Source organism: Branchiostoma belcheri, unplaced genomic scaffold (genome assembly GCF_001625305.1).
Source record: "Branchiostoma belcheri isolate BF01 breed outbred unplaced genomic scaffold, Haploidv18h27 scaffold16, whole genome shotgun sequence".
NCBI lineage: Eukaryota > Metazoa > Chordata > Leptocardii > Amphioxiformes > Branchiostomatidae > Branchiostoma > Branchiostoma belcheri.
The window spans coordinates 73,279-84,645 of NW_017803046.1; the positions used below are offsets into that span (position 1 = coordinate 73,279).

At 43.6% G+C, this 11,367-nt stretch overlaps 1 protein-coding gene and 1 pseudogene across 1 annotated transcript in view; one reads left to right on the forward strand and one right to left on the reverse strand.

Moving 5' to 3' along the window:
* Nucleotides 1-1,391: 1,391 nt before the first annotated feature.
* Nucleotides 1,392-3,072, reverse strand: LOC109465861 (annotated as a pseudogene).
* The window catches only part of LOC109465862 (mucin-2-like), a 23,611-nt gene continuing 15,269 nt past the window's right edge, over nucleotides 3,026-11,367 (forward strand). The window contains exons 1-13 of the mRNA XM_019763351.1: nucleotides 3,026-3,298; nucleotides 3,610-3,833; nucleotides 4,080-4,563; nucleotides 4,888-5,111; nucleotides 5,429-6,116; nucleotides 6,491-6,714; nucleotides 6,824-7,046; nucleotides 7,173-7,538; nucleotides 7,641-8,099; nucleotides 8,224-8,287; nucleotides 8,405-8,564; nucleotides 8,842-9,856; nucleotides 10,276-10,354. Coding sequence (XP_019618910.1) covers nucleotides 4,152-4,563; nucleotides 4,888-5,111; nucleotides 5,429-6,116; nucleotides 6,491-6,714; nucleotides 6,824-7,046; nucleotides 7,173-7,538; nucleotides 7,641-8,099; nucleotides 8,224-8,287; nucleotides 8,405-8,564; nucleotides 8,842-9,856; nucleotides 10,276-10,354 — 3,914 coding nt within the window. The 5' untranslated portion in view covers nucleotides 3,026-3,298; nucleotides 3,610-3,833; nucleotides 4,080-4,151. The remainder of the gene's footprint in view (nucleotides 3,299-3,609; nucleotides 3,834-4,079; nucleotides 4,564-4,887; nucleotides 5,112-5,428; nucleotides 6,117-6,490; nucleotides 6,715-6,823; nucleotides 7,047-7,172; nucleotides 7,539-7,640; nucleotides 8,100-8,223; nucleotides 8,288-8,404; nucleotides 8,565-8,841; nucleotides 9,857-10,275; nucleotides 10,355-11,367) is intronic.

Here is an 11,367-nt window from a genome sequence, read left to right on the forward strand (position 1 = left end):
ATCAAATCCCTACTTCATACAATCATACATTGTGTATACTAGATCTCTTACCTCAAGGTCTATTTTTAGCCGGGTCAGGTATTAAGATTCTATGTGTATCTTTTCAGCTGAATGTGCAAAGAAGGTGTATGGCTGCTCCTTCCGTTGTGAGGAAACCTGCCACTGCTACAGGTACAAGATCACACAGTGCCAGCGTGGTGACAGGAGTTCATGTGTACCCACCTGTGGTGAGTGCCCTGCATGTCCCAAAGGCTACATCAGAAAGGACCTGTATCACTGTGTCAAGCCTACAGAGTGTGACTGTATCACCGATGGAAACGTTGTTGTACCGGTGAGTTGGCAGGATGATGTTTGAAGCTGAACAATTGATTCGTTGAGTAAAATGTGTTCCAGGTACATAAATGTTCGCTCATCTGCTTGTTACATCTCTGTTCTGATATTCAGGCGGGCAAGACAATTAAGGTCGGCCAATGTCAGGTATGCACATGTTACCAGAATACTTTGACATGTTCCAACTTGTGCACAACCTCGGCAACAACAGAGGCAACAGCAACAACAACAACCACACGAGCAATCACCACTGGATACAAGACACCAAGAAAGGTCACAACACCAGTTACAACACCAGTTACAAGACCAACGACACCAACTCCAAAAGTGACAACACAAGGTAGAAATTAAATATTGAAATTATTGATGGTCATTTTAATGAAAAGCATATTGTACAATGCAGCATAAGCCTTTGTGCTTTTCAGGCCATGTTGTAATGACTCTATTGACTATACTTCATACTTAGTACCTACCACACGATGCTATGAGGAACACGAGGTCTGCTCCTGGACCAACTGGATGGATGCCTGCTACCCAACACCAGCTGTCCGTGGTGACGATGAGTCTTTCACTAGCCTCCGTCGCCATGGCTTTAAGATTGGTGGGCCAAACCAGAAGATCACCAGGATCCAATGCCGCACTGTGGGAACACATATCGACTACACAAAGACAGGCCAGAATGTTGTGGCTAACTGTGAGGTCGGCTGTGTCTGTACTCATGCCACTGGGCCTAGCAAGTTCCAGATGATGATGAGAGGAATAAGCCCATACTGTTACAACTATGAAGTGCGTCTGCTGTGCTGCAACGCCAATGTTGCCATCTGCTCCAAAAGTAAGGACAAAGACTAAACATTTAAATTCAACTTCATGCTTTTTCTATGTTATCCTCTAAGCTTTGTTTTTCCTGTGCATGATGATTTGTATCTTGCTCTTTTCAGCGACTACTCCAAGTACATCTACACCAGAAAAGACCTACCCAGAGACGACCAAGCCTGAGGTCACAGAGCCAGAGAAGACCTACCCAGAGACCACCAAGCCTGAGGTTACTGAGCCTGAAACAACTAAGCCTACAAGAAAGGTCACAACTCCAGTTACAGCTCGTACTACACGTCCAGACGTTACTGAGCCAGAGAAGACCTACCCTGAGACAACCAAGCCAGAGGTTACTGAGCCAGAGAAGACCTACCCAGAGACCACCAAGCCTGAGGTTACTGAGCCAGAGAAGACCTACCCTGAGACCACCAGGCCCGAGGTTACAGAGCCAGAAACAACTAAGCCTACAAGAAAGGTCACAACTCCAGGTACAGCTCGTACTACACGTCCAGATGTTACTGAGCCTGAGAAGACCTACCCTGAGACAACCAAGCCAGAGGTTACTGAGCCAGAGACAACTAAACCGGTATGGACCACTGTTCCTGAAACGACCAAACCTTGGTATACTACAGAACTTACAAGTGAGTATTATGATAATCATGTTTCCGCTGTTCCGAGGTTGCTGTTAAAGTTAATTATTTATCATCAACTTTTTTCTTCTAATTAGTCATAGAATCCTTTCATCAGTTTTACTAATTCTGTGTTTTCATACCCAACAGCTGCGTGTGACGAGAAGGTCTATGGCTGCTCATTCAAGTGTGAGGAAACCTGTCATTGCTACAGGTTTGTGGATTTCCCGTGATTTGCTGAAAGATAAAATCGAGTACAAATTGTATTGTTGTACATCATTACATTTAGTTTATTTGTGATTGAGCAACATACCAATTTCTCATACCAATGTAACTTTTCAGGTTTAAGATCACCCAATGTATGTACGGCGACAGAAGCACCTGTGTGCCTACATGTGGTGAATGTCCACCATGTCCTAAGGGATACATCCGTAAGGATCGTGAACACTGTGTGAAGCCAACTGAATGCCCATGTGTTACAGCAGATGGAACTGTTATTCCGGTATATTTTTCTTCACTTTCCAAAGGCCAAATACATCAGTTCAGTTTGGTGTTATAGTACTATGATGACACACCTGCACTGTAAATATATATTCTTTTTTATATTTTCTTCTTTATCGCCAGTTTAGTGTAGTTCTTTTTTGCAGGTTGTTAAAAGAATATCTGAGTCAGTTGTGGTTAAATATAACTTGAAGTTCTACCTTCTTTGTCCAAATTCTTGTTTGCTCTGAAGAAATGTAAAAGTAGTAGGATTTATATTTGTTCATATTTTAATCATTCCTTTCCCATTATGTCCCACTAGCCTGGTCAAAAGAAGCAGATTGATGAATGCCATATCTGTGACTGTTACAACAACAATCTGAGATGTGAGAACTTCTGCACCACCACAACTCCAGTAATTGTAAGTACAACCACAATTATTGTAACCACGCCTGAGGTCACAACAACAACCACTGTTGGGACTTCAGCTGAAACCACCAGGCCAGAGAAGACCTACCCTGAGACCACCAAACCAGAGACTGAAACAACAACTTACAAAACACCCAGGAAGGTGACAACTCCTTCATCTACAACTACAGAGACATTCACTACCAGGCCAGAGAAGACATATCCTGAGACCACCAGGCCAGAAAGACATACCTGAGACCACCAGGCCAGAGAAGACTTATCCTGAGACCACCAGGCCAGAGAGGACCTATCCTGAGACCACTAGGCCAGAGAAGACATATCCTGAAACCACCAGGCCAGAGAAGACCTATCCTGAGACCACCAGGCCAGAGAAGACATATCCTGAGACCACCAGGCCAGAGAAGACTTATCCTGAGACCACCAGGCCAGAGCAAACGTACCCCGAGACCACAAAGCCTACAAGAAAGGTCACAACTCCAGGAACAACAACTTCATCTGAGACCACCAAACCTGAGAGCACTGAACCTGAGAAGACTTACCCCTGAAACCCACAACTTCAGAATGGACTTCTACAATTCAGGAGACAACTAAGTCTCGGTTTACAACAGAAGTTACTAGTAAGTATCCAATTAATCTTACCCTTGCTGAGAATGTTATGTTTGTATCTGTGTTTGTGAATAGAGTAACTCGAGAAGTCGTGGATGGATCCTTATGATCTGGTGTTGGAAAATAAGGAAATAGATTAGATTATGGGTCCCATAGTGTCTTTTGTAGGTACTGCACATTCGCGGAATCTGGTGATCTGGACATACTTCATGTGTGATCACGACGGTGTGTTTACAGGCTTTAGATATTGCAAATGTAGTCTAAGTATTTAATTAACTGTTCTTAACGTTACATAATTATACGGTATATCTGTCCAATTTAGCTCAGTGTGCAAAGAAGGTGTATGGCTGTTCCTTCAAGTGTGAGGAGACCTGCCACTGCTACAGGTTCAAGATCACCCAGTGTGTGTTTGGTGACGCTTCTTCATGTGTCCCAACATGTGGCGAGTGTCCACCTTGTCCCAAGGGCTACGTTCGTGTGGACAGGAATCGCTGTGTGAAGCCGACAGAATGTCCATGTGTTACAGCTGATGGCATTATTATTCCGGTAGGAGGAAGGAGTTCTGTATTGTACTAAAATGTTAACATGAACAGAAGAGTGAATTGCTAAATTTAGTGACTAGAACATCAATGTCGTATTTTGCAGTAGTTTTACCTTAGGCTAAATGCACCTAATGTGATGTTATGATTATGTCAATGCACTCATTGATGTCATCAAGTTTGCTTTAGTGCAAGAATCCCCACATTAAATCAAAGAATATAATTACATCATGATTCAATGACTCTCCCATAGCCTGGCACAACAAAGAAGATTGGTGAGTGCCGAGTGTGTGAGTGCTACAACAACGTCCTGACTTGTCGTAACATGTGCACAAAGCCTGAGATCACCACAACTGTAGCAACACCAGAGACCACGTCTGTTGGTACAACAACAACAAAAACAGTACAGACTACGACATACAAGACACCAAGAAAGGTGACAACTCCAGGGACCACTACATCAGAGGCATGGACCACCACATCAGAGTCATACACTACCAGGCCAGAGCAGACATACCCTGAGACAACAAGGCCAGAGCAGACATACCCTGAGACAACAAGGCCAGAGAGCACCTACCCTGAGACCACAAGGCCAGAGAGGACCTACCCTGAGACCACAAGGCCAGAGAAGACCTACCCTGAGACCACCAGGCCTGAGAAGACCTACCCCGAGACTACCAGGCCTGAGACCGAAACAACTGCTCCAGAGTACACTACATCGGAGCCAATAGTCACAAGTTAGTTTTCTCTTTCTGTTATCTTACGTTAGTCTTGTCACTTTTGAATTTTTGAAGGAAGTTGAAGTCCAGTGTTTATAAAACATGATCAATTGGAAACAAATTAATGACTTTTGTACAATTGGCAACTATTTCAAATTGCAATGATTTTAAATTGAAATGTAGATAACGTATCCCTGATATGGCTTTTTCCATACAGTCTAGAAGACAACAGCCAACATCACACCCTTTAATTATACCTCCTGGATCTGCTTGATCTTTATACAATGTTTGAATGTAACAAATAAATGGATTGCTAATATAAAATGAATTATGTAACTGCAGCTCAGTGTAAGAAGAGGGTCTATGGCTGTTCATTCCGGTGTGAGGAGACTTGCCACTGCTACAGGAATAAAATCACCCAGTGTATCCGAGGTGACAGGAGTTCCTGTGTCCCAACTTGTGGAGAGTGCCCACAGTGTCCTCCAGGGTATCTCCGCAAGGACCAGTACCACTGCATCAAGCCGACAGAGTGTGACTGTATCACTGATGGAGGTGTTGTGGTCAAGGTAAATTTGGCCTGATGCACAGTAACTGCAATGTGCTTCACTGATTGTTCAGGTCACTTTGTCCTTGAAATGTAAGCCAACAAACGGTCAACACCATAAACAGTTGGTGCAATACATGTATATTCTTCTCAAATGTGCAAACGATAACAAAGTTATGCAATACACAGGTGCAATAACAATGTAGATATTATCTCATTATTGTCTCATTATGACACATAATTCTACATGTAATTTGCTTTCTAACCAAGGCAATCACTTTCTCCCAAACATGGATCTTGATATTTCTTACGTGACAGCAACAATGTCTTTCTCCACAGGCGGGAGAGACGAAGGAAATCGATGATTGCACTGTATGCAGGTGCTACAATAACAAGCTTGTGTGTTCCAACTTCTGTACAACATCAAGTGTAACAACCACGAAAATGGTTGAAACCACAGGCTACCAACCGACAGTTACAACTACCTCTGAAACATACACCACCAAGCCTGAGACATACACCACCAAGCCTGAGACATATACTACCACTGTGCCTGAGACCTACACTACCAGGCCAGAGACTGATACAACAACGTACAAAACGCCAAGGAAGGTTACTACACCCTCTACGACTACAACTCCAGGGACATGGACCACCGAGCCTGAGACCTACACCACCAAGCCTGAGACCTACACCACCAAGCCTGAGACATACACTACTAGGCCTGAGTCATATACTACCAAGCCTGAGACATACACCACCAGGTCTGAGACGTACACCACCAAGCCTGAGACGTACACCACCAAGCCGGAGACATACGCCACCAAGCCTGAGACATACACTACCAGGCCTGAGACATACACTACAGTTGTAACAACAACATACAAGACACCGAGGAAGGTGACAACTCCATCTTCTACCACAGAGGTGTTCACAACTAAGCCTGAAACATACACCACCAAGCCTGAGACAACAATAACATCAGGTGTCTCTACAACAATCCCACAAACATACACCACTGTTACAAGTATGTTTACCTTCTCTTCTTTGCCTCTAATATAAAGCATTTTTCTTATTTCTCATCTTTTAATGTCTTACCAGGCAATCTGAAACTAAGGTTCGATCACTTCGTGATTAGTGCAACGGTTCAAAGAAAATGGTTTTGATATTTCTATAAGGGTAAACATTGTGCTGCTCTCTTCATACTAGTTACATTGAGTATAGTATAGATTATGTGGCACATACATTACATGGTGTATGTTATTATGACCAAACACATGAAGCATCAAGAAGTACTTATAATATACTACATGCATACATTGTGTATACTTGGTCTGTTACCTCAACGTATCTTTTTGGCTGGGTCAAGTATTGAAATCTTATCCATCTTTATTTTTTCAGCTGAATGTGCAAAGAAGGTATATGGCTGTTCCTTCCGTTGTGAGGAAACCTGCCACTGCTACAGGTACAAGATCACACAGTGCCAGCGTGGTGACAGGAGTTCATGTGTACCTACCTGTGGTGAGTGCCCTGCATGTCCTAAAGGCTACATCAGGAAGGACCTGTATCACTGTGTCAAGCCTACAGAGTGTGACTGTATCACCGATGGAAACGTTGTTGTACCGGTGAGTTGCTAGGATGATGTATGAAACTGACCACTTGATTTATTGAGTGAAATGAGAATCAGCTACAGAAAATTTTCCTCATCTCTATATGTTTCATTGTACTTTTCAGGCGGGCAAGACAATTAAGGTCGGCCAATGTCAGGTATGCACATGTTACCAGAACACCTTGACGTGTTCCAACTTGTGCACGACCTCGGCTACAACAGAGGCAACAGCAACAACAACAACACGGGCAATCACCACTGGATACAAGACACCTCGAAAGGTCACAACACCAGTTACAACACCAGTCACAAGGCCAACAACACCAACTCCATCAGTGACAACTAACGGTACCTAATTATTGAATTTCATTTTAAATGGAGCGCTTCTCAAGAGCATATTTTACAATGTAGCATAATCTTCTGTGGTGCTAAATGCAGGTTGTAATGGCCTTATTGCCTTTACTTCATACATAGCACCAACCACCCGATGCTATGAGGAACATGAGGTCTGCTCCTGGACCAGCTGGATGGATGCCTGCTACCCAACACCAGCTGTCCGTGGTGACGATGAGTCTTTCACTAGCCTCCGTCGCCACGGCTTTAAGATTGGTGGGCCAAACCAGAAGATCACCAGGATCCAATGCCGCACTGTGGGCACACATATCGACTACACAAAGACAGGCCAGAATGTTGTGGCTAACTGTGAGGTCGGCTGTGTCTGTACTCATGCCACTGGTCCTAGCAAGTTCCAGATGATGATGAGAGGAATCAGCCCATACTGTTACAACTATGAAGTGCGTCTGCTGTGCTGCAACGCTAATGTTGCCATCTGCTCCAAAAGTAAGGACAAAGATATTCGTATTTAAACATGATGAATTTTCCATGTTTTTCTCTAAGCTTAGTTTTTTCTATGCATGATGGTTTGTATCTTGCCCTTTTCAGCAACTACTCCAAGTACTCCAACTACACCAGAGAAGACGTACCCAGAGACCACCAGGCCAGAGGTTACTGAGCCAGAGAAGACCTACCCTGAGACCACCAAGCCTGAGGTTACTGAGCCAGAGAAGACCTACCCCGAGACCACCAAGCCTGAGGTTACTGAGCCAGAGAAGACCTACCCTGAGACAACCAAGCCTGAGGTTACTGAGCCAGAGAAGACCTACCCTGAGACCACCAAGCCCGAGGTTACTGAGCCAGAAACAACTAAGCCTACGAGAAAGGTCACAACTCCAAGTACAGCTCGTACTACACGTCCAGATGTTACTGAGCCAGAGAAGACCTACCCTGAGACCACCAAGCCAGAGGTTACTGAGCCAGAGAAGACCTTCCCAGAGACAACTAAACCTGTATGGACAACTGTTCCTGAAACGACCAAACCTTGGTATACTACAGAACTTACAAGTGAGTGTTATCATGTATGTACTGTTACAAGGATTCTGTCAAAAATATTTATTCATTAATAGCTCCTAATTAGTCATAGAATCTTTTATCAGTTTTCCTAATTCTGTGTTTTCGTACCCAACAGCTGCGTGTGACAAGAAGGTCTATGGCTGCTCATTCAAGTGTGAGGAAACCTGCCATTGCTACAGGTTTGTGGATTTTCTGTGATATACAAAAGATAGAATCAGATGCAAAATGTATCATTGCTTTTAGTTTATTTGTCATTGAGCGACAGACCAATTTCTCATGCCAATGTTACTTTTCAGGTTTAAGATCACCCAATGTATGTACGGCGACAGAAGTACCTGTGTGCCTACATGTGGTGAATGTCCACCATGTCCCAAGGGATACATCCGTAAGGATCGTGAACATTGTGTGAAGCCAACAGAATGTCCATGTGTCACAGCAGATGGAACCGTTATTCCGGTATGTTAACACTCATTTTCCCACCAGTTTAAAAGGTCAAATACTACAATTCAGTTTGAACATCTACACTGTAAATGCAAGCAAGCATTGATTTGTTTTCTTAATTGCTAGTGAAGTTTATTTGTTTATGCAGATTATTTGAAGAATCTAAGTTGAGGCTAAATATAACTTAAAATCATTTCCAATTTATTTGTCCAAAACCTTGTTGGTTGTTATATATTATTAATAGGATTTTATGTTTATATGTTACAAATGTTTTTCTATTATGTCTCACTAGCCTGGCCAAAAGAAGCAGATTGATGAATGCAATATCTGTGAATGTTACAACAACAACCTGAGATGTGAGAACTTCTGCACCACCACAACTCCAGTAATTGTAAGTACGACCAGCATTGTTGTTACTACCAAGCCTGAAGTCACAACAACATCAACCACTGAGACCACCAGGCCAGAGAAAACCTATCCTGAGACAACCAGGCCAGAGACTGAAACAACAACATACAAAACACCTAGAAAGGTCACAACTCCTTCCACGACAACTCCAGAAACATTCACCACCAGGCCAGAGAGGACCTACCAAGAGTCCACCAGGGTTGTGCAGACTTACCCTGAGACCACCAGGCCAGAGAGGACCTACCAAGAGTCCACCAGGGTTGTGCAGACTTACCCTGAGACCACCAGGCCTGAGCAGACTTACCCTGAGACCACCAGGCCAGAGAAGACATACCCTGAGACAACCAAACCAAAGAAGACTTACCCTGAGACCACCAGGCCAGAGAAGACTTACCCTGAGACAACCAGGCCAGAAAAGACTTACCCTGAGACCACCAGGCCAGAAAAGACATACCCGGAAACCACCAAGCCAGAGAAGACCTATCCTGAGACAACCAGGCCAGAGAAGACATACCCTGAGACCACCAGGCCAGAAAAGACCTACCCTGAGACCACCAGGCCAGAGAAGACTTACCCCGAGACTACAAGGCCAGAGCAGACTTACCCTGAGACCACCAGGCCAGAGAAGACCTACCCAGAGACAACCAGGCCAGAGAAGACTTACCCAGAGACCACCAGGCCAGAGAAGACTTACCCAGAGACAACCAGGCCAGAGAAGACCTACCCTGAGACTACAAAGCCTACAAGAAAGGTCACAACTCCAGGAACAACAACTTCATCTGAGACCACCAAACCAGAGAGCACTGAACCTGAGAAGACTTACCCTGAATCCACAACTTCAGAATGGACTTCTACAATTCCGGAGACAACTACGTCTCGGTTCACAACAGAAGTGACCAGTGAGTAAGGAGTTAATTTTTCGCTAGGCTTCCTGTTACGTTTTCGTGTGTTTATTCATGTGTGTGTGTGTGTGTGTGTGTGTGTGTGTGTGTGTGGTTTGTATGTATGAGGGTGTGCTTTTATGTGTCTATGAACAGAAAGACTTGAGAAGTTGAGGATCGTTATATGATATTTGGTTTGTAGGTGTTGACAAAATAATGCTTAAAATCTTGGCCCCATAGCATCTTTTTAGGTAATACATGTACTGCAGGAAAGTTTGATATCTTGTGTTCTGGACATTCTTCATGTATGGTCATGATTGTTTTATTGGTAAATACCTCTTTGCTTGGTTTGCTTAAAGCCTTTAGATATTGCAGATTTAGTCAAAGCAAACGTTTCTAAACTTTACATAATTGTACGGTTTATTTTTCTAATTCAGCTCAGTGTGCCAAGAAGGTGTATGGCTGTTCCTTCAAGTGTGAGGAGACCTGCCACTGCTACAGGTTCAAGATCACCCAGTGTGTGTTTGGCGATGCTTCTTCATGTGTCCCAACATGTGGCGAGTGTCCACCTTGTCCAAGGCTACGTTCGTGTGGACAGGAATCGCTGTGTGAAGCCTACTGACTGTCCTTGTGTAACAGCAGATGGCATTATTATTCCGGTAGGAGGAATTTAGGAGTTCTGCATTGTTAGTACTGCTGTATTAATACAACCACAATGTTGTCAATTATTAAATACTATATGCAATAACTTGATATTTTTTATTCAACTATTTAATATTTATTCATTCCTTCCTTTTAATTAGGCACCTGGTCCATATAACATAAACAGCAAGAAAAATGATACAAAACAACAAAAACGAAATACAGTCCAATAACAAAGACAGCTAATTCTCAAACACAAGGTTTATTGTCATGAAAAAAAACTAGCCCAAATGAATATACTCATGAAAGCTTTTCCAAAAATATAATTTGGTGAGATACTTTAGTGAAAATTTACATTGGTGAAAATTTATATTAATACCAAGAACATAATTACATAAAGATTCAATTATCACTTCACAGCCTGGAACAACAAAGAAGATTGGCGAGTGCCGAGTGTGTGAGTGCTACAACAATGCCCTTACTTGCCGTGACATGTGCACTAAGCCTGAAATCACCACAACTGTGGCTACACCAGAGACCACTTCTGTTGGTACAACGACAACAACAGTACAGACTACAACATACAAGACACCGAGAAAGGTCACAACTCCAGGGACCACTTCTGAGTCATGGACCACCACTTCAGAGGCATGGACAACCACATCAGAGACCTACACTACCAGGCCAGAGACAGACCTATCCTGAGACCACCAGGCCAGAGAAGACCTATCCTGAGACCACCAGGCCAGAGAGAACCTACCCTGAGACCACCAGGCCAGAAAAGACTTACCCTGAGACCACCAGGCCAGAGCAGACTTACCCTGAGACCACCAGGCCAGAGAAGACCTACCCAGAGACCACCAGGCCAGAGAAGACTTACCCAGAGA